This window comes from Equus caballus, chromosome 16, assembly GCF_041296265.1.
Source record: "Equus caballus isolate H_3958 breed thoroughbred chromosome 16, TB-T2T, whole genome shotgun sequence".
NCBI classification, from domain to species: domain Eukaryota; kingdom Metazoa; phylum Chordata; class Mammalia; order Perissodactyla; family Equidae; genus Equus; species Equus caballus.
Genome location: NC_091699.1, coordinates 49,489,557 through 49,512,165, shown reverse-complemented (window position 1 = coordinate 49,512,165; position 22,609 = coordinate 49,489,557). Strand labels below are relative to the sequence as shown.

At 42.4% G+C, this 22,609-nt stretch overlaps 1 protein-coding gene across 4 annotated transcripts in view; it reads right to left on the bottom strand.

Annotated features, from left to right (window-relative positions):
* Positions 1-22,609, bottom strand: part of SLC25A20 (solute carrier family 25 member 20) — a 43,208-nt gene that overhangs the window by 4,205 nt on the left and 16,394 nt on the right. For 2 of the 4 annotated variants that reach the window (XM_070237690.1, XM_070237691.1), the window contains exons 4-6: positions 21,571-21,763; positions 21,357-21,484; positions 18,310-18,400 (exon numbers count right to left, since the gene is read on the bottom strand). In XM_070237690.1, coding sequence (XP_070093791.1) covers positions 18,310-18,400; positions 21,357-21,484; positions 21,571-21,735 — 384 coding nt within the window. In that variant the 5' untranslated portion in view covers positions 21,736-21,763. The remainder of the gene's footprint in view (positions 1-18,309; positions 18,401-21,356; positions 21,485-21,570; positions 21,764-22,609) is intronic. The other 2 variants (XM_001494717.6, XM_070237692.1) reach the window with 1 other exon arrangement.

Below are 22,609 nucleotides of genomic sequence, written 5' to 3'. Positions count from 1 at the left end.
GAAGCTGCTAGGTAAAAATATCACAAAACACACACACAATGACTAGAAAAAAATCAACAGAAGAGTTCAAAAGTAAGTTGAGTAAATCTCCAAAATACAAGAGCATTCCGAATAAAGCTAGTTGGAAACTCTAGAAAGGAGGAGACAAATACTTTAGTCATTCACTTATTCCATCAAAAAATATCCACTAGGGGCTGGCCCTGTGGCCGAGTGATTAAGTTCGCGTGCTTCGCTGCAGGCGGCCCAGTGTTTCGTTGGTTCGAGTCCTGGGCGCGGCCATGACACTGCTCATCAAACCACGCTGAGGCAGCGTCCCACATGCCACAACTAGAAGGACCCACAACGAAGAATATACAACTATGTACCGGGGGGCTTTGGGGAGAAGAAGGAAAAAAATAAAATCTTTAAAAAACAAAATTATCCACTAAGCACCAACTCCATTCCAAGCCCTAAGTGATCATGAAGCTTGGTTAAGAAAGGTGAACAGGAAATTGCATTCAAAGCTCTAAGTGCCTTGATAGAGGTCCTATGCAGAACTAGGGAAGAGCCAAGGAGAGGCTCCCATCCCAGCCTCAGGGCTCTAGGGCCTAAGAGACAAGAGCCTGAGGGCAGACAGGGGTAATCTCAGAAAAGATCTGAGAGAAAGACAGTCCCATGTAGAATCTACAGCAAGTAGAGAGCCAAGAGGAATCAGAACACACAGGGGCATCAGCCAAAGAGCTGGAAAGAGAATTCAGGTTTAAGAGTTCCAAGGAGAAACACTTAGAAAATATATAAGTCCAATAATTTTCTTACATACTAGGAATAATGAGTTGAAAAATAATGTAAAAGAATCCTATTCAAAACAGCAATAAAATATATGTGCATCAAGCAATAGGCTTGCATAAATAAAACTCCAAAACACCTCCAAAGGACATAAAAGAAGAGGTGAATAAAAAGAGAGTCATAATTCTGGTTGGGAAAAGTTCTCAATCGGAAAGATGTCAATTTTTCTAAAAATAATAAATTTAAGACAATTTCAGGGGCCAGCCCTGTGGCCGAGTGGTTAAGTTCGCGCGCTCCGCTGCGGCAGCCCAGTGTTTCGTTGGTTCGAATCCTGGGCGCGGACATGGCACCACTCATCAAGCCATGCTGGGGCAGCGTCCCACATGCCACAACTAGAAGGACCCACAACTAAAAATACACAACTATGTACCGGGGGACTTTGGGAGAAAAAGGAAAAGTAAAATCTTAAAAAAAAAGACAATTTCAAGAGTATCAGTGGCTTTTTTATATATAACTTCCCCAAATGATCCAGGCACATGTGAACCTGCTGTGTCCGAGAAACAGCATGGAAGCCCAGGTGCCTAGAGGACACTTGAGCTAACTCACAGTGACCCAGAGAGCCACAGAAGACTGAGCATGGGATTGACATATTAACAGAATCTTCTCATCGTTAGGTACAGTAAGTCTCTTATATACACTTGAGCTAGCTCACAGTGACCCAGAGAGCCACAGAAGATTGAGCATGGGATTGACATATTAACAGAATCTTCTCATCGTTAGGTACAGTAAGTCTCTTATATACACTTGAGCTAACTCACAGTGACCCAGAGAGCCACAGAAGACTGAGCATGGGATTGACATATTAACAGAATCTTCTCATCGTTAGGTACAGTAAGTCTCTTATATACACTTGAGCTAGCTCACAGTGACCCAGAGAGCCACAGAAGATTGAGCATGGGATTGACATATTAACAGAATCTTCTCATCGTTAGGTACAGTAAGTCTCTTATATACACTTGAGCTAACTCACAGTGACCCAGAGAGCCACAGAAGACTGAGCATGGGATTGACATATTAACAGAATCTTCTCATCGTTAGGTACAGTAAGTCTCTTATATACACTTGAGCTAACTCACAGTGACCCAGAGAGCCACAGAAGATTGAGCATGGGATTGACATATTAACAGAATCTTCTCATCGTTAGGTACAGTAAGTCTCTTATATACACTTGAGCTAACTCACAGTGACCCAGAGAGCCACAGAAGATTGAGCATGGGATTGACATATTAACAGAATCTTCTCATCGTTAGGTACAGTAAGTCTCTTATATATCTTAGAAGACATAAGAAACAATCAAATGGAAATTTTAGAATTGAAAAATACAACTGAAATAAAAAGCCCAGTGGATGGCTTGTTCAACAGCAAAACAGATGGAGCAGAGAAAGAAAACCAGTGAACTAGAATATAGAACAATGGAAATACCCAATCTGAACAACAGAAGAAAACAGACTGAAATGAACTGAACAGAACTTCATGGACCTCTTGGACTGTAACAAAAAATCTAATATTTGTGTCCTCAGAGTCGCAGAAGGAGAAGAGAAAAAAGGGAGGGACTGAAAAGGTACTCAAAGAAAAAACTGCTGAAAACTTGACAAATTTGGAAAAACATAAACATATAGATTCAAGAAGCTGAATGAACATTAAACAGAATAAACCCAAATAAATTCATGCCAAGGCACATCAAAATGAACTTCTGAAAACTAAAGGCAAAGAAAAAAATCTTAAGAGCAACCAGATAAAAATATCATTTTACCTAAAGGAAAAAAACAATTAGAATGACAGCAGAGGGGCTGGCCCAGTGGCGCAGCAGTTAAGTTCGCATGTTCCTCTTCTCGGCGGCCCGGGGTTCACTGGTTCGGATCCTGGGTGCGGACATGGCACCGCTTGGCAAAAGCCATGCTGTGGTAGGTGTCCCACATATAAAGTAGAAGAAGATGGGCACAGATGTTAGGTCAGGGCCAGTCTTCCTCAGCAAAAAGACGAGGACAGGCAGTAGTTAGCTCAGGGCTAATCTTCCTCAAAAAAATAAATAAATAAAAGAAAAGAAAAGAATGAGAGCAGAAACCAGGGATGGCAGAAGGAAGTGGCACTGTATGTTTCAGGTGCTGAAAGAAAAGAACTGTCAACCCAGAATCCTAGGTCCAGTGAAAATATTTTTCAGGAATAAAGAGGAAATCAGGTATTCTCAGATGAAGGAAAACTAACAGAATTTGGGGGCTGGCCCCATGGCTGAGTGGTTAAGCTCACACACTCTGCTTTGGTCACCCAGGGTTTCGCTGATTCGAATCCTGGGTGCAGACATGGCACCGCTTATCAGGCCATGCTGAGGCAGCGTCCCACATACCACAACCAGAAGGACCCACAACTAAAAATACACAACTATGTACCAGGGGGCTTTGGAGAGAAAAAGGAAAAATAAAATCTTTAAAAAAAATCAAAAACTAAGAGAATTTGTCACCAGCAGACCTATCCCAAAAGAATGGGTAAAACAAGTTCTCTAAACAGAAAGAAAACAATAAAAGAAGGAAGTCTGAAACATCAGGACAGAAGAAAGAACACAGTAAGCAAAAATATGGGATATACTATAATGATAATATGAAAGACATTATATAATGATAAAAGGGCCAATCCACCAAGAAGATACAACAATCCTAATGCATATGCATGAAGCAGAAAAGCTGCAAACTATGTGAAGCACAACTGATAGAACTGAAAGGACAGACAGACAAACCCACAATTCTACGTGGAGATTTCAAATCCCTCTAACAACAAGTGGTGGAAGTAAACAAAATCAGCAATGATGGAGAAGAACTCAACACCACCATCAACCAACAGGATCTAATCAGTATTTACAGAACACTCTACCAAATGACAAAGAATACACATTCTTCTCAAGTGCTCATGGAAAACAGACCAAGACAGACCATATGCAGGGACACAAAATAAACCTCAAGAAATTTAAAAGAATTTAAATCATACAGAGTATGTTCTCTGATCACAATAAAATCAAATTAAAAATCAATAATCTCCAACACTTGGAAACTAAACCACATTCTTCTAAATAATCCATGGGTCAAAAATGAAGTTAGAAAACACTCTGAACTGACTGAAAATGAAAATATAATATGTTGGAGTTTGTGAGACACAGCTAAAGCAGTGCTGAGAAGAAACCTTATAGCACTAACTACATACATTAGAAAAGAGGAAAGACCTCAATCAATAATCTAAGCTCTCACCCCAAAAACCTAAAACATAAAAAGTAAAAAAGAATGAAAACTAAACCCAAAGGGGGCCAGCCCCGTGGCCAAGTGGTTAAGTTCGTGTGCTCCACTTCGGTGGCCCAGGGTTTCATGAGTTCGGATCCTGAGCGTGGACATGGCACTGCTCATCAGGCCATGCTGAGGTGGCAGCATCCCACATGCCACAACTAGAAGGACCCACAACTAGAAATACACAACTATGTACTGGGGGACTTTGGGGAGAAAAAGGAAAAATAAAATCTTTAAAAAAGAAAAAACTAAATCCAAAGCAAGCAAAAGGAACGAAATAATAAAATTACCAAGCAAAAACCAATGAAATTGCAAACAGGAAAACAATAGAGAAAATCAATGAAACAAAAAGCTGTTTTTTGTTTTCTGGGTTTTTTTAGAGACTTTATTTTTTCTTTTTCTCCCCAAAGACCCCCGGTACATAGTTGTATGTTTTTATTTTTTATTTTTTTTTTAAGATTTTTTCATTTTTTCCTTTTTCTCCCCAAAGCCCCCCAGGACATAGTTGTATATTCTTCGTTGTGGGTCCTTCTAGTTGTGGCATGTGGGATGCTGCCTCAGCGTGGCTTGAAGAGCAGTGCCATGTCCGCACCCAGAATTCAAACTGAGCACGCGAACGTAACCACTCGGCCATGGGGCCGGCCCCAACAAAGAGCTGTTTTTTTTTGAAAAGATCAATAAAGTTGATAAGCCTCTAGTGAGGCTGACAAAGAAAAAAAAGAAAGAAGTCATAAATTACTAACACCAGGAATAAAACAGAAGATATTACCACAGACCCTGCAGACATCAAAAGGATAATAAGGAAATACTACAAACACTCTACACACACAAATCAGACAACCTAGATAAAAAAACAAAAACACAAACTACCAGAGTCTGCCCAATATGAAATAAGTAATCTGAACAGCCCTGGGAATATTAAGAAAACAGAATGCATAATTTTAAAACTCCCCCCCCAAAAATCTCCAAGCATAGCTAGTTTCACTGTAAAATTCCACCAAATGCTTAAAGAAGAATTAATAAATTTTTTTTTTTTGAGGAAGATTAGCCCTGAGCTAACTGCTGCCAATCCTCCTCTTTTTGCTGAGGAAGACTGGCCCTGAGCTAACATCTGTGCCCGTCTTCCTCTATGTGGGACGCCTACCACAGCATGGCTTTTGCCAAGCAGTGCCATGTCCACACTTGGGATCCAAACCGGCGAACCCTGGGCCACCAAAGCAGAACGTGCACACTTAACTGCTGCGCCACCAGGCTGGCCCCTTATATCAATTCTACACAATCCCCCTCTGAAAACAGAAGAGAAGGGAACACTTCCCAATTTATTTTATGAAGCTAGTATTATCCTGATATCAAAACCAAAGACAGTACAGGAAAACAAAAAAACAGACAGACTAATATCTCTCAGGACTATAGATGCAAAAATCCTTAACAAAATATAAGTAAATAGAATTCAGCAATATATAAAATGTATTATATACCATGACCAAGTTGGGGGGTTTATTGCAGCAATACAAGCTTAGTTCAATATTCAAAAATCAATTGATGTAATCTACCATATTAACAAGTTAAAGAAGAAAATTCATATGATCATGTCAATCAATGAAGAAAAAGTATCTGACAAAAGTCAATATCCATTCATGATAAAACTGTCAGAAAAGACTAGACGGTAACGTCCTCATCTTGATAAAGAGGATCTACAGGGGCCAGCCCCGTGCCGAGTGGTTAATTTTGCGTGCTCTGCTTCGGCGACCCAGGGTTTCGCCCGTTTGGATCCTGGACACAGACATGGCACCGCTCGTCAGGCCACGCTGAGGCAGCGTCTCATGTGCCACAGCTGGAAGGACCCACAATTAAAAATATACAGCTGTGTACTAGGGGGATTTGGGGAGAAGCAGCAGAGAGGAGAAAAAAAAAAACAAGACTAGCAACAGTTGTTAGCTCAGGTGCCAATCTGTAAAGATTTTAGTTTTCCTTCTTCTCCCCAAAGCCCCCCAGTACATAGTTGTATATTTTTAGTTGTGGGTCCTTCTAGTTGTGGCATGTGGGATGCCACCTCAGCATGGCCTGACGAGCGGTACCATGTCCGTGCCCAGTATCCAAACGGGAAAAACCCTGGGCCACCAAAGCAGAGTCCTTGAACTTAACCACTAGGCCACGGGGCTGGCCCCTCAGGTGCCAAACTTTAAAAAAAAAAAAGAGTATCTACAAAAAACCCTACATTTAACATTATATTTAATAGTGAAATAGTGAATACTTCCCTGTAAGACTGGGAACAAGGCAAATTCCACTCTCACCCCTCTTATTCAACATAGTACTGGCAGTTCCAGCCAGTGAAATAAGGAAATAAAAGGCAAACAGATCAGGAATGGAGAAATAAAACTGCCCCCACTTGCAAAAGATGATTGTCTATGTAGGAAATCCCAAGCAATCTATAAAAAAAAACATCCTAGAACTAATAAGGGAGTCCAGGAAAGACTCAATAATACAAATTTAACATACAAAAACCAACTGTATTTCTATAAACTAGCAATGAACATGTAGACAACAAAATTAAAATTACAATACTATTCACAACACCATTTTACAAGGTCAAAAAAAGAGAGAAGCACTTAGGTATAAATACAAGAAAACACAGACAGGGCTTAATGCTGAAAACTACACAACGCTGATGAAAGAAATTAAAGTTCTAAATAAACGGAGACACATACCATATCCATAGATTGGAAGACTCAACATAGGGTCAATTCTGCCTTAAGTGACCTACAGGTTTAACATAATTCCTATCAAAATATTGGCAAGATTTTTCTCAATTTTCTAAATTATCCTAAAATTTATATGGAAATACAAAGAAATTAGAATAGCTGGAAAAAAATTTTAAAAATAAAGTGGGAGGGATCAGTCTACTCAATTTCAAGATTTAGTATATGGCTATCCTAATCAAGACTGTGCAGTATTAGTAGAGCGATAGACATATAGATAAATGGAAAAAAAAACAGAGAACCCAGAAATAGACCCACACAAATATGCCAAACTGATTTTTAATGAAAGTGCAAACACAATTTAGTGGAAGAAAGATGTCTTTTTTTTTTAAACATTGGCACCTGAGCGAACAATTGTTGCCCATCTTTTTTTCTTTTTTTCTGCTTTTTCTCCCCAAATCCCCCCAGTACATAGTTGTAGATCCTTCTAGTTGTGGCATGTGGGACGCTGCCTCAGCGTGGCCCGACAAGCAGTGCCCTGTCCATGCCTAAGATCTGAACCAGCGAAACCCTGGGCTGCCAAAGTGGAACGCATGAACCTAACCACTTGGCCACGGGGCTGGCCCCAGAAAGATAAGTCTTTTCAACAAATGGTACTGGTACAACTGGACATCCATAGGCAAAAGAAAAAAAAACAACAACGCTGACCTAATTCTCATACATTATACAAAAATTAACTCAAAATGATGTCACATACTTAAATGTAAAACATAAAACAATAAATAAAGTAAAAGTTTTAGGAAAAAATCTTTGGGATCTTGGGCTAGGTAAAGAGTTCTTACACCCAATGGTTCAAACACCCAAAGCACAATCTATAAAAGAAAAATTAATAAGCTGGACTTAATCAAAACTAAAAGTGTTTGTGCAAAATATTCTGTTAAGAGGATGAAAAGACAACTATAGACGGGAGAAAATATTTGCAAACCACATATCTGACAAAGCGTTAGTATCTAAAGAACTCTTAAAACTTAACAATAAAAAAATAATCCAGGTGGGGCTGGCCTGGTGGCGAAGCGGTTAAGTTCACACGTTCTGCTTCTCCAGCGGCTGGTGGTTCGTTGGTTCATATCCTGGGTGCGGATATGGCACTGCTTGCCATGCCGTGCTGTGGTAGGCGTCCCATACATAAAGCAGAAGAAGATGGGCATGGATGTTAGCCCAGGGCCAGTCTTCCTCAGCAAAAAGAGGAGGATTGGCAGCAATTAGCTCAGGGCTAATCGTCATCAAAAAAAAAAAAAAAGCTAAAAAAAGTAAAAAAAATAAAAGAAATAATCAAGGGGCTGGCCCCGTGACCAAATGGTTGAGTTCGCATGCTCTGCTTCAGGCGGCCCAGGGTTTCACAGCTTCCGACCATGGGCGGAGACATGGCACCGCTCATTGGGCCATGCTCAGGCACTGTCCCACATGCCACAACTGGAAGGACCCACAACTAAAATACGCAACTGTGTACTGGGGGGATTTGGGGAGAAAGAGCAGAAAAAAAAGTTTTTAAAGATAATAATAATAATCCAATTAGAAAACAGGCAAAAGACATGAACAGACATTTTAACAGACAGGATATACAGATAGCAAATAAGCACATGAAAAAAAGTTCAACATCTATGGCTATTAGGGAAATACAGGTTAAAACAAGATATCATTACACACACACCTTTCAGAATGGCTAAAATTAAAAATAGTGACAACACCAAATGTTGATGATATAGAGAAACTGGATCACTGATACATTGCTGGTGAGAATGTAAAATGGCATAGCCACTCTAAAAAACAGTTTGGTAGTTTCTTTAAAAACTAAACAGGCAGGGACTGGCCCCGTGGCCGAGTGGTTAAGTTCTCGAGCTCCGCTTCGGCAACCCAGGGCTTCACCGGTGATCCTGGGCACAAACATGGCACCACTCATCAAGCTATGCTGAGGCGGCATCCCACATGCCACAACTAGAAGGATCCACAACCGAAAAACAAAATATACAACTGTGTATCAAGGGACTTTGGGGAGAAAAAGGAAAAGTAAAATCTTTAAAAAAAAAAAAAAACTAAACAGGCAACTACCATATGACTCAGCAATTGTACTCCTGGGCATTTATCCCAGAGAAACAAAGACTTATTTTCTCAGAAAAATCTCTGTGCATGAATGTTTATAGCATCTTTATTCATAACAGCCAAAAACTGGAAACAACCCAGATGTCTCTCAATGGATGAAAAGTTAAACATATTGTGGTAAAACATCCACACACTGTGGACTACTAAAAAGAAATGAACTATTCATACATGTGGTAATCTAAATAAATCTCTAGAAAATTATGCTGAGTTTAAAAAGCCAATCTGAAAAGTTTACATACTGTAGGATTCCATTTATATAACATTCTTGAAATTTCAAAATTATAGAAATGGAGTAGAGATTACTGTTTGCCGGGATAATTAAGGACTGGAGGGGAGAAAGGGAAGTGGATGTGGCTATAAAAGGCTACAACAGGGATCCTTGGCATGATGGAAATGTTCTCTATTTTGACTATATCAATGTCAATATCCTGGTTGTGATATTGTACTATAGTTTTACAAGATGTTACCACTGCGGGAAAACTGGGCAAAGGGTACAAGGGATCCTTCTGTATTAGGTTTTTATTTTTTCTTCTTTGTTTTATTTCTTATACGTGAATTCATAATTCTCTCAAAATTAAAAGTTTAATCAAGGGCCGGCCCGGTGCCGCAGCAGTTAAGTGCACAGGTTCCACTTCAGCAGCCAGGGCTCACGGGTTCGGATCCCGGGTGCAGACATGGCACCGATTGGCAAGCCATGCTGTGGTAGGTGTCCCACATATAAAATAGAGGAAGATGGGTGTGGATGTTAGCTCAGGGCCAGTCTTCCTCAGCAAAAAGAGGAGGATTGGGAAGAAGATCCAAGATGGCACCGTGAGTAGTCCTCTTTGTCTCTCCCCCTTCAAGTCTACAATTATTTGGACACTCATCGCTTACCAAAGGATATCCAGATAGCATCTCAGGACGTCTGAGAGACCCACACGACTATACATCGGAAGGCGGACGGACTTCCCTCCGGGAGGAGGTGAAGATAGGTGAAAACTCTCCGACCCCGACCGAACAGCCTAGTACCTGCAAGCGGCTTTCTTCCAACGGACGCCCCCAGAGGATCAACACACACCTAGGGCAGGAGCGAGCACACACCAGAGGAGCGACGGTGGAAACAGGTGACCAGAACCCTACCTAAACCCCCTGCAATTACTCCTAAACGCAGAGGGAAACTCTAGAGTTACACACTTGAGCCCGCGGGGAGAGTCTCGCCCCACCATTGGCGGGGAGATCCCGCCTGGTGTCCACAGCGCCCGGAGGGTCCCAGAGAGAATCACAGAGGGCGTGGTGGCCCCCCGGCTGCCACTGCCTGCACAGCCGGGCAAGGGATTGCCGGAGATCTTGGAGAGGACTGGGGCTGGGTGAAGCTCCAGAGGCCGGCTCTGCGCCCCGGGAGGGAAGTTCCAGAGTTCCGCCTGGGCAGCAGACAGAACCCTCTGTCTGCCATTAGCAGAGGGGCCACGCCCAGCATTCACAACTCCAGGAAAGTCCCGGAGAGAATCCCAGAGGGCACGGTGACCCCCAGCTGCCGTTGCCCGCCCCTTGGGGCAAGGGATTGCCAGAGATCTCAGAGAGGACTGGAGCTGGGTGAAGCTCCAGAGGCCGGCTCTGTGGCCCGGGGGGGAAGCTCTGGAGTTCCGCCCGGGCAGCAGACAGAACTCTTTGTCTGCCATTAGCAGAGGGGCCACGCCCAGCATTCACATCTCCAGGAAAGTCCCGGAGAGAATCCCAGAGGGCGAGGCGACCCCCAGCTGGAGAGAATCCCAGAGGGTGAGGCAACCCCCAGCTGCCGTTGCCCACCCTGTGGGGCAAGGGATTGCCGGAGATCTTGGAGAGGACTGGGGCTGGGTGGAGCTCCAGAGGCCGGCTGTGTGGCCCAGGGTGGGGGGGGTTCGGGGGGGGAAGCTCCAGAGTTCCGCCCGGCAGCAGACAGAACTCTCTGTCTGCCATTAGCGGAGGGGCTACGCCCAGCATCCACAACACCGGGAGGGTCCCGGAGAGGAGAATATCAGGCAGGGCAGCAGCAGACCAGCTACCACTGAAATCAGGATCTCTGGCTGTCCCCCAGTCAGGGCAAAGGGCTCCCCGAGTTCCTGGGGAACAGGACTGGGGCTGGGTGGAGTTCCAGCGACCCAGCTCCGTAGCCTAGGGGGAAACCCTACAGGCTCACAGCAGCCTCAACGAAAGCCTCTGCACAGCACTAGTAGAGAGCACCCATCTGGCAGCCACAAGGCTGGAAGACCCCGGGACAAAAGTAGCATAGCTAGGTGAGCTAACCACAGACTGTAGAAGATGCCAAAAGGTCTGCTGCGACCCATAGTGGACAAGTGAGATTTGGTGGGTGCCTACAGTGACGGAGTGGCAAACATAAGTGATCCTACCCATGGCCGCTGGAAAAGCCCATAACACTGTTGCAGACCCCAAGGAGGGAGCACGTCTAGGTGGGCTGCAACAGTAGGCACCAGCAGCCTGAAGCCCCCCTGTGACGGCCCCCATGGCAGAAGAGGGAATCCAAAGGACCACTGTGACTACGAGGAGGGGCCCAGGCCCAGTTAGCAACTGCGGATAGGGTTCCTGGTTGGTGCAGTATAAACAGCTGCTCCCCCACCACACCAGCAGAAACAAGTGGAAGGAGCAACTAATCTCTATCTCTATGCGGAAGCACAAATCTACAACATCAAGCAATATGAAAAAATACATTAAATCTCCAGAACAGAAGGAAAACAACAAATACACAGACAACAATCCCAAAGAAAATGAAATATATAACCTAAATGACGATGACTTCAAAACAGCCATCATTAAAATACTCAATGAGTTAAGAGAGAACTCAGATAGACAACTCAATGAGTTCAGGAGCTATATCACAAAAGAGTTTGATACGATAAAGAAGAAACAAAAAGAAATACTGGAAACGAAGAACACAATAGAGGAGATTAAGAAAAATCTAGATGCACTGAACAGTAGGGCTGATAATATGGAGGAAAGAATTAGGAATTTGGAAGATGGGAATAGAGAAATGCTGCAGGCAGAGGAGGAGAGAGAACTAAGACTAAAAAGAAATGAAGAAACTCTCCGAGAATTATCAGACACAATTAGGAGATGCAACGTAAGGATTATAGGTATACCAGAGGGAGAAGAGAAGGAGAAAGGGGCAGAAAGCCTATTCAAAGAAATAATGGATGAGAACTTCCCAAATCTGGTGAGAGAGATGGATCTTCAGGTGACAGAAGCCAATAGATCTCCAAACTTTATCAATGCAAGAAGACCAACCCCACGGCATATAGTAGTGAAGCTAGCAAAAGTCAATGACAAGGAGAAAATACTAAGGACAGCCAGGCAAAAGAAACTAACCTACAAAGGAACCCCCATCAGGCTATCAGCAGATTTCTCAGCAGAAACTTTACAGGCTAGAAGAGAGTGGAATGATATATTCAAAAATCTGAAGGACAAAAACCTACAGCTGAGAATTCTCTACCCAGCGAAAATATCCTTCAAATACGATGGAGAAATAAAAACTTTCCCAGATAAACAAAAATTAAGGGAGTTCATGGCCACAAAACCTCCTCTTTAGGAAATCCTCAGGAAAACCCTCATTCCTGAAAAATCAAAAAAAGGAAAGGGGCTACAAAACCAAAAGCAGAGGAGATAAGTAGAAGGACAACAACAGAGAGTAGGAGTTCTTCATCAGAACAGATTAAACCATGGGACGAGAAACAAAGGAAATTGAAGAAAAAGGGAAAACAAGACACAAAATGGTAGTGGTAGGCCCCCACGTCTCAATAATCACTCTAAATGTAAATGGATTGAACTCCCCAATCAAAAGACACAGAGTGGCAGGATGGATCAAAGAACAAGATCCAACAATATGCTGCCTCCAGGAAACACACCTCAGCCCCAAAGACAAACACAGACTCAGAGTGAAGGGATGGAGAACAATACTCCAAGCTAATAATGAACAAAAGAAAGCAGGTGTCGCTATACTAATATCAGACAAGGCAGACTTCAAAGCAAAACAGATAAAGAAAGACAAAGAGGCACAATACACAATGATAAAAGGGACTCTCCACCAAGAAGACATAACACTTATAAATATACACACACCCAACACAGGAGCACCAAAATTTGTAAAGCAACCCTTAACAGAACTAAAAGAAGACATCAACAACAATACAATAATAGTAGGGGACCTCAACACACCATTAACACCAATGGACAGAACATCCAGACAGAAAATCAACAAGGAAATAATAGAATTAAATGAAAAATTAGACCAGATGGACTTAATGGATATATATAGAACACTTCATCCAAAAACAGCAGGTTACACATTCTTCTCAAGTGCACATGGAACATTCTCAAGGATTGACCATATTTTGGGAAACAAAGCAAACATCAATAAATACAAGAGAGTTGAAATAATACCAAGCATATTTTCTGATCATAATGCTATGAAACTGGAAATCAACTACAAGAAAAAAGCAGAGAAAGGTGCAAAAATGTGGAGACTAAACAACACGCTTCTGAACAAAGAATGGATTATTGAAGAAACTAAAGAAGAAATCAAATATTATCTGGAGACAAATGAAAATGAGAACACGACATACCAAATCATTTGGGATGCAGCAAAAGCAGTCCTAAGAGGGAAATTCATCGCAATACAGTCTCACTTCACTAAACAAGAAAAAGCTCACATAAGCAACCTCAAACGACACCTAACAGAACTAGAAAAAGAAGAACAAACAAAGCCCAGAGTCAGTAGAAGGAGGGAAATAATAAAATAAGAGCAGAAATAAACGATATTGAAGCAAAAAAGACAGTAGAAAGGATCAATGAAACAAAGAGTTGGTTCTTCGAAAAAATTAACAAAATCGACAAACCTTTAGCCAGACTCACCAAGAAAAGAAGAGAGAAATCTCAAATAAATAAAATTAGGAATGAGAGAGGAGAAATCACAACAGATACCAATGAAATACAAGGGATCATAAGAGAATACTATGAAAAACTATATGCCAACAAATTGAACAACCTGGAAGAAATGGACAAATTCCTAGACTCCTACAACCTCCCCAAACTGAATCAGGAAGAAATTGAGAATCTGAATAGACCAATCACAAGTAAGGAAATAGAAACGGTAATCAAAAACCTCCCCAAAAATAAGAGTCCAGGACCAGACGGCTTCTCTGGAGAATTCTACCAAACATTCAAAGAAGACTTAATACCTATTCTTCTCAAACTGTTCCAGAAAATTGAGGAAGATGGAGTACTCCCTAACACATTCTATGAAGCCAACATCACTCGGATCCCCAAACCTGACGAGGACAACACAAAGAAGGAGAACTACAGGCCGATATCACTGATGAACATAGATGCAAAAATCCTCAACAAAATTCTGGCAAACCGAATACAGCAATACATCAAAAAGACTATACACCATGATCAAGTGGGATTTATACCATGGACACAGGGATGGTTCAACATCCGCAAGTCAATCAACGTGATACACTACATCAACAAAATGAAAAACAAAAACCACATGATCATCTCAATAGATGCAGAGAAAGCATTCGACAAGATCCAACACCCATTTATGATAAAAAAAAACCCTCAATAAAATGGGTATAGAAGGAAAGTACCTCAACATAATAAAGGCCATATATGACAAACCCACGGCCGACATCATACTCAATGGACAAAAACTGAAAGCCATCCCTCTGAGGACAGGAACAAGACAAGGGTGCCCACTTTCACCACTCCTATTCAACATACTGGAGGTGTTGGCCAGAGCAATTCGGCAGGAAAAAGAAATAAAAGGAATCCAAATAGGTAATGAAGAAGTAAAACTCTCGCTGTTTGCAGACGACATGATCTTATATATAGAAAACCCCAAAGAATCCATTGGAAAACTATTAGAAATAATCAACAACTACAGCAAAGTAGCAGGGTATAAAATCAACATAAATAAATCAGTAGCATTTCTATACACTAACAATGAACTAACAGAAAAAGAACTCAAGAACTCAATCCCATTCACAATCGCAACGAAAAGAATAAAATACCTTGGGATAAACTTAACCAAGGAAGAGAAGGATCTATACAATGAAAACTACAAGACTTTCTTGAAAGAAATTGACAACGACATAAAGAGATGGAAAGACATTCCATGCACATGGATTGGAAGAATAAACATAGTTAAAATGTCCATACTACCTAAAGCAATCTACAGATTCAATGCTATCCCAATCAGAATCCCAAGAACATTCTTCACAGAAATTGAACAAAGAATCCTAAAATTCATATGGGGAAACAAAAGACCGCGAATTGCTAAAGCAATCCTGAGCAAGAAAAACAAAGCCGGCGGAATCACAATCCCCGATTTCAAAACATACTACAAAGCTACAGTGATCAAAACAGCGTGGTACTGGTACAAAAACAGGTCCACAGATCAATGGAACAGAATTGAAAGCCCAGAGATAAAACCACACATCTATGGACAGCTAATCTTCGACAAAGGAGCAGAGGGCCTACAATGGAGAAAAGAAAGTCTCTTCAACAAATGGTGCTGGGAAAACTGGACAGCCACATGCAAAAGATTGAAAATTGACCATTCTTTTTCACCACACACCAAAATAAACTCAAAATGGATCAAAGACCTAAAGATTAGGCCTGAGACAATAAGTCTTTTGGAAGAGAATATAGGCAGTACACTCTTTGACATCAGTTTCAAAAGAATCTTTTCGGACACTGTAACTCCTCAGTTGAGGGAGACAATAGAAAGAATAAACAAATGGGACTTCATCAGACTAAAGAGCTTCTTCAAGGCAAGGGAAAACAGGATTGAAACAAAAAAACAGCTCACTAATTGGGAAAAAATATTTACAAGCCACTTATCCGACAAAGGGTTAATCTCCATAATATACAAAGAACTCACATGGCTTAACAACAAAAAAACAAACAACCCGATCAAAAAATGGGCAGAGGACATAAACAGACACTTCTCAAAAGAAGATATAAATATGGCCAATAGACACATGAAAAGATGTTCATCATCGCTAATCATCAGGGAAATGCAAATCAAAACTACACTAAGATATCACCTTACACCCATTAGATTGGCAAAAACATCCAAAACCACGAGTGACAAATGTTGGAGAGGTTGTGGAGAAAAAGGAACCCTCATACACTGTTGGTGGGAATGCAAACTGGTACAGCCACTATGGAAAACAGTATGGAGATTTCTCAAAAAGTTAAAAATAGAAATACCCTATAACCCAGCCATCCCATTACTGGGTATCTATCCTAAGAACCTGAAATCAGAAATCCCAAGAGTCCCTTGCACCCCTATATTCATCGCAGCATTATTTACAATAGTCAAGACGTGGAACCAACCTACATGCCCAGAAACTGATGATTGGATAAAGAAGATATGGTATATATACACAATGGAATACTACTCAGCCATAAAAAAAGACAAAATTGGCCCATTTGCAGCAACGTGGATGGACCTCGAGGGTATTATGTTAAGCGAAATAAGCCAGTCAGAGAAAGACGAACTCTATATGACTCCACTCATAGGTGGAAGTTAACATATTGACAAGGAGATCTGATCGGTGGTTACCAGGGAAAAGGGGGGGAGGGGGGAGGGCACAAAGGGGGAAGAGGTGTACCCAGAACATGACTAACAATAACGTACAACTGAAATCTCACAAGGTTGTAATCTATCATAACATTAATTAAAAAAAAAAAAAAGAGGAGGATTGGCAGATGTTAGCTCAGGACTACTCTTCCTCAAAAAAAAAAAATTTAATCAAAAAATATGCAAAATTAAATGAAAAATGCAAACCATAAAAAAGACTTGCCGCATATGATAAGTAATAACTTTAACATGTCCAAAGCTTTGACAAATCAGTTTAAAAAAAAAGAGCAAAGAACACAGGCACTTCCTAAAGGAAAAATTCAAGCAACTAATATTCATCAAAATAATTAACCTCACCAACAATTAAAAGCATGAAAAATTAAAACAATGCAATTTTTTCACCTATCAGACTGGCAGAGATTGTAAATTAGACGCTGCAAAGTCTGCTGGGAAATGGGCACTCTCGTGTATTACTGAAGGAATAGAAAGTAACAGGCCTAGGGCCGGCCCAGTGGCGCAGTGGTTAAGTTCACATGTTCCGCTTCTCGGCGGCCCAGGGTTTGCCAGTTTGGATCCTGGGTGCAGACATGGCACCGCTTGGCAAGCCGTGCTGTGGCAGGTGTCCCACATATAAAGTAGAGGAAGATGGGCACGGATGTGAGCTCAGGGCCAGTCTTCCTCAGCAAAAAGAGGAGGATTGATGGCAGATGTTAGCTCAGGGCTAGTCTTCCTCAAAAAAAAAAAGAAAGAAAGAAAAAAAGAAAAGAAAGTAACAGACCTTTATAGGAGGACCATTAGGTACTGTGCATTAAAAACTCTAAAAAGCATATCTCTTTAAACATACTAATTCTACGTCTAGACATTTATCCTAAGAGAGTAATCAGGTACATGTGCAAAAGCTTATTTACAAAGATCTTTCCTATGGCACATGCTCCTAGATAAGGGATTATGGGGTAAATGACAGCCATGTAATGAAGATGCAGAAAATTACGCTTGAGAAAAATAATCACGGAGAAAAATATTATGATATATCAAGTGAAAAAAACTTGGTTATAAAACTATTGTAGTATGTGATCCCATTTTTATTTCAAAAGACAACATTTCTTAATATACATGTTTACCAAAAAGACCAGAAGAATTCACATACAAAGCATAACAGTAGTTACCTCAGTGGGATGGTATCATAGGAAATAAATATATTTTTTCTTAGTGCTTCTCTGAATTATCAAAATTTTCTAGCAAGAACTGTGTCAGTTACTTCAGCCATTAGAAGAAAAAAGCAGTAACATTTCTTTTTTAAAGGAGGCCTGTGTGGTAAGGCAAGCAGCCAGATCACATCTTCAGCCTCAGAACAAGCCAGGCACTCTAAGGCCACTGAACCTTTGGGCAATCGGTAGAGACATGAGATGTTGAGTAGGAGCCTCCCTTCCACTTCTGATGAGACATAACTCACCTTTCGAAGTTCCTGAAGTAGCTGCTAATAAGTGTGGATAAACCTGGGCTGACACGTCACAGGTGTGACATTTTGGTTGGTTTGTTATACTGTCCTGGTCCTTGATTCTACTACGATTGCTTCCATGTTCCTGAAACACTTGAAACTGTTTTGCACACCTGACCTGAAGCCTTTATGCAGGGTGAAAGGACATAAACATCCAAACAAAATTGTACACTGAATGGAAAACGCTGGCCACCTCCCCCCCAGATCACATCCCCCCCTTCCCAGATCACACCTTACCTGTAACAAGCACTTGATCCGTTCTCCAGGGGTCATAATTCCCGTGGTGAATACACCAGATAACATCCCAGCTGCAAATAGTTGAGGGTAGCTGTATTGAAAAGAAATGCCAGAGGCAAGCACCTGTGACTAACCACCCAGGACAGAAGCAATCCCAACAAAGAGGAAGACTGTGTAAGAAAAAATAATTACTTGGACTGGGCAGAATCCAAACACAAATAGATCATATTTGGCACAAAAGCCAAGTTCTAGGTGTATTCTGAGGTAAGATTTCCTAGGGCAGGGGTGTCAGTCCCAAGAGGAATAGAAGCTTGGTCACAAGGCACACCTGCACACTCAAGAGGGCCTTACCCATGGGAGAAGCTTTACAGTGAAACACAGTTTCCTCCCTGACATTCACAATGACTCTGGACAACTTTCCCAAGAGGCTTGATTCCTCATGTGTAAAATTCAAGGTTGTTGTGGAAAAATCCTCTAACTTAGGATCTGGATCTCAGTCAACCCCAGTTCCCTTCCAGTCTCACCTCCTCTGGATCCCCAAAGGCCTGAGAACATTTTAAGCCAATATTCAAGTAGGACAGCATCAAGGCGAGAGGGAACAGCTGTGGCTACCTCCACAGGCAAGGGACAGCCAGGCCAGTTGCAAAGAATATGCTGTAAAATGCTGAGAAAGGCCCAAACAGGGATGGTAACCAGACAGGCATGATGGGTCTTGTAGCCCTCTGTGCAGGGAATGGTCCCCCAGAGCCCAGAGATATGAATCCTCACCCTGGCCCCCAAAGAAAGAGCCGCTATGAGAACTTGGAGGAGTCTGAGGCTCCTAGCATCTAAAGCCCACAGCTGTACCACCTCTGGCTTTTCCTTTTCTTTCTAGGATTAGCAATATCTGGGTGGTCTGAAGGCAATAGAGCACAAAGCTACAATTAGCATTCCAACAGAGTCCCCACAATTTAGGAAACCTTGGCAAAAAACTTCACTTACTTGCCTGAGTCTCAGGGCCCTCCAGACCCCAAGCCTCTGACAACTGAGCCTTCAGGCTGGTCCCACCCAACAAGACCTGGAAAATAGATGTCAAATGGGGATAGGGACACATCCACTATGGGTCCTTCCCTCTAGGCAGGGCACCAGTCTCAACAGCCCAGTTTTTTCCATGCACTTACCCCAGGCAAGGCTCTCACGTCTACCTCTGGCATGCAAGCCCAGAACACAGGTCGACTGTTGAACAGTCAAGAGACTTGCTTTCACGCATGGCCTCCTTAACAGTCTCAGTTCACACTGCTGTCCCCAAGAGGAGACCTCTCAGCAACTAAACTTCCCCTTATGAGACCAACGTGCTCTGTTCTTCCCAAGATGCCCAGACTCTAGGCTAGGCACACCTCCATCTCCTGGGACTGGGGACTGTTGTCTGAGTGGGGTCTCTGTGTGTGCACAGGGTACCGTGTAGACACTCTATGACTGCCCGGCTCATTCTGCCACCTGCCACCCCACCCCAGGGAGGCATCTGTGAGTAATGGACCCTCCTGGGATTCCACCCCAAGGCTGTAGTAATGCTCCTTTCCATATTATCCCCAAATACCACCACAGAGAGGGGAACATGGCAGGGCTGACATTCAGGATTCAGAACATGGCAGGATTATAGGGGTGGGGTCCAGAGTGTTTCAATCTTTGCTCAAGCAGGAAGGGTGTTTCTCAGAGTGTTAATGTGATTGTACAGGGAACAAAACCACAGGCCAAAGTACAAGCAGTGATCCCACTGAGGATTCTCATGTATGGCCCTGGTACGGCTATGAGTTGCCACATGAGCTAAAAGACCAGGTGTTTGGCGAGGATATGTGTCCATGGGACATTTGGACTACCAACAGTCAAACAGCTTCATGAGGACCCCCTCCCCACATACAGCCACATTTGGGGCCACCAGTATATAGAAGCTGGGCACATTCAGAGGGTCACAAGGACTCCAGAAATAGAGTTTCAGATTACAAGCATCTCTACTAGACCAAGGCCACCTCAGTCTGCTGTTGCCTAAAGTAGTGAAAGAAAACAAATGCATGGCACCCTGGGCTTCCTCCCTTGAGCTCCTGGATCCCAAGCCTGGCCAGCCTCTGTGGGTTCTGTGCTACCTGCAGCCCCGCCCGGGAGTTGTCATCTTGCACAGCTCAGACTGAGGGCACCTTGTTATCCCATATTTCCACTCAAAATTCCCCTGCATCCCAAGAAGTCTCTGTTTTCATTAACTACTTGGTAATTTCTGAGCTATGATTCTGACTCATCTGCCCCTTCATACTCAAATCCAAATCCTTAAAGTTTATTAAAAAGAAATACACTAATTTATTTCACTTTAACAGAGAAACCAGTATCTCAAATAACTATAATCATGTTATAAAAATGAAGTAAAACAGGGCCTGTCCTGGTGGCATAGTGGTTAAGTTTGCGTGCTCCGCTTTGGTAGCCCGGGGTTCATGGGTTCGGGTCCCAGGCACAGACCTACACACTGCTCATCAAGCCATACTGTGGCAGCATCCCACATATGAAGTGGAGGAGGACTGGCACAGATGATAGCTCAGGGACAATCTTCCTCAAGCAAAAAGAGGAAGATTGGCAATAGATGTTAGCTCAGGGCCAATCTTCCTCACCAAAGAAAAAGAAGAAGTAGTAAAACAAAAGTTGGAACCTCCCTTTCCCAATCAGGTGACAGAAAACAAGCTGCTGTTATCAGTACTGAAGCATCAGCTACTGATCATGGCATTGTACACACATTTTAGCATTCAAACCATCCAACAGCCCTATGGGGCTGACCCCAGTAAGTGATACTACTTGACAGAAGAAATTATGACAACCTGGAAAGGGAGTTGGGGAGGCCTTTTCCAAAACCTTTTGGTTCACAGGGGAAAAAAAACTAAAGTACCTCCCTCACGAGGAACTCCCAGAAGCAGCCTCGGGAGGCCCAGGAGGACAGCCATTAGCTGTCTGCCAAGGCTCTTTCCTTTAACCCGTGTCACACCAGCAGGCAGAACAGCATCAAGTGCTCCAGGCCTGTAAGTACTCACCTGAGCACATCCTCTGGGCATTTCTGTTGCAGTTTCTTCCCCAAACCAAACCCAAAGAAGCACACAGCAAACATGGGGGTGACCCCAATGATGGGGGCAGCCATGCCCCGATATAGCCCTGTGATGCCCTGCAAGGAATCACATAAGCAGAAGCTGTTTACAGACAGCACCACCCTTTACACTGCTGAAACAGGGAAGCAGTGTATTCTCTAACCTGTAGCTTCCTTCCTTTACCTCTCTTCCAAGAGAGGAGAGCTTTTAAATAGCAGAAAACCTCCACATTTATCAGAAATACTTGTCCTCTTACACACTGCTGAAAAAACTGGAAATAACTTCTATTCCGGAAGGCAATCTGGCAATATGCAGCATACGCTTTCATCAAGAAATCTTCTGACTAGAAATTTATTCTAAGGAAATACTCAGAGATATAAAAAAGAATGACATCAAGCATTTATAAGGTACCAAAATTTTGGAATGAACCTAAAAGCTCCCAAATAGGATATTAATGAGACAGCTTAGGGAAATTCCATAAATGGACTATCATACACTCATAAAATCACATCATATCATGAAAGGAGACTACTAAGTGAAAAAAAAGCAGGCCACAAAACAGGATATACAATGTAATCTGACTTCCTTGGGGTGAGATTACAGGTGATTAAAAAAATTGTATTTTCCAAGTATTAAGACATGGAGAATTTATTGCTAAAAATAATACTAAGGGGCCAGTCCAGTGGTGCAGTGGTTAAGTTTGCATGTTCTGCTTCAGCAGCCCGGGGTTCGCCGGTTCAGATCCCGGGTGCGGATATGGCACCGAATGGCAAGCCATGCTGTGGTAGGTGTCCCACATATAAAGTGGAGGAAGATGGGCACGGAGGTTAGCTCAGGGCCAGTCTTCCTCAGCAAAAACAAGAGGATTGGCAGCAGATGTTAGCTCAGGGCTAAGCTTCCTCAAAAAAAAGTAATAATAATAATAATACTAAGACTGCACATCAATTTTCATCAGTACAGTTTGGTAATGAAAGCAACAATGTAGTAGCCAATAAACAGACAGTCACATAGATAGATACTGCATCCATACAAAGTTAGTAAACTAAGGAAGAAGAAGATTCAGCCCAAGAGAGGTGAAGGGGATTTCCAGGATGGTATTGGGCGCAGTGGGCCTGGAAGAAGCCAGCTGACATGGGAGTACAAGGATGGAGGACTCCAGGAGGGATGTTTCCAAGAAAAACAAAGCAAAACAACACACATTG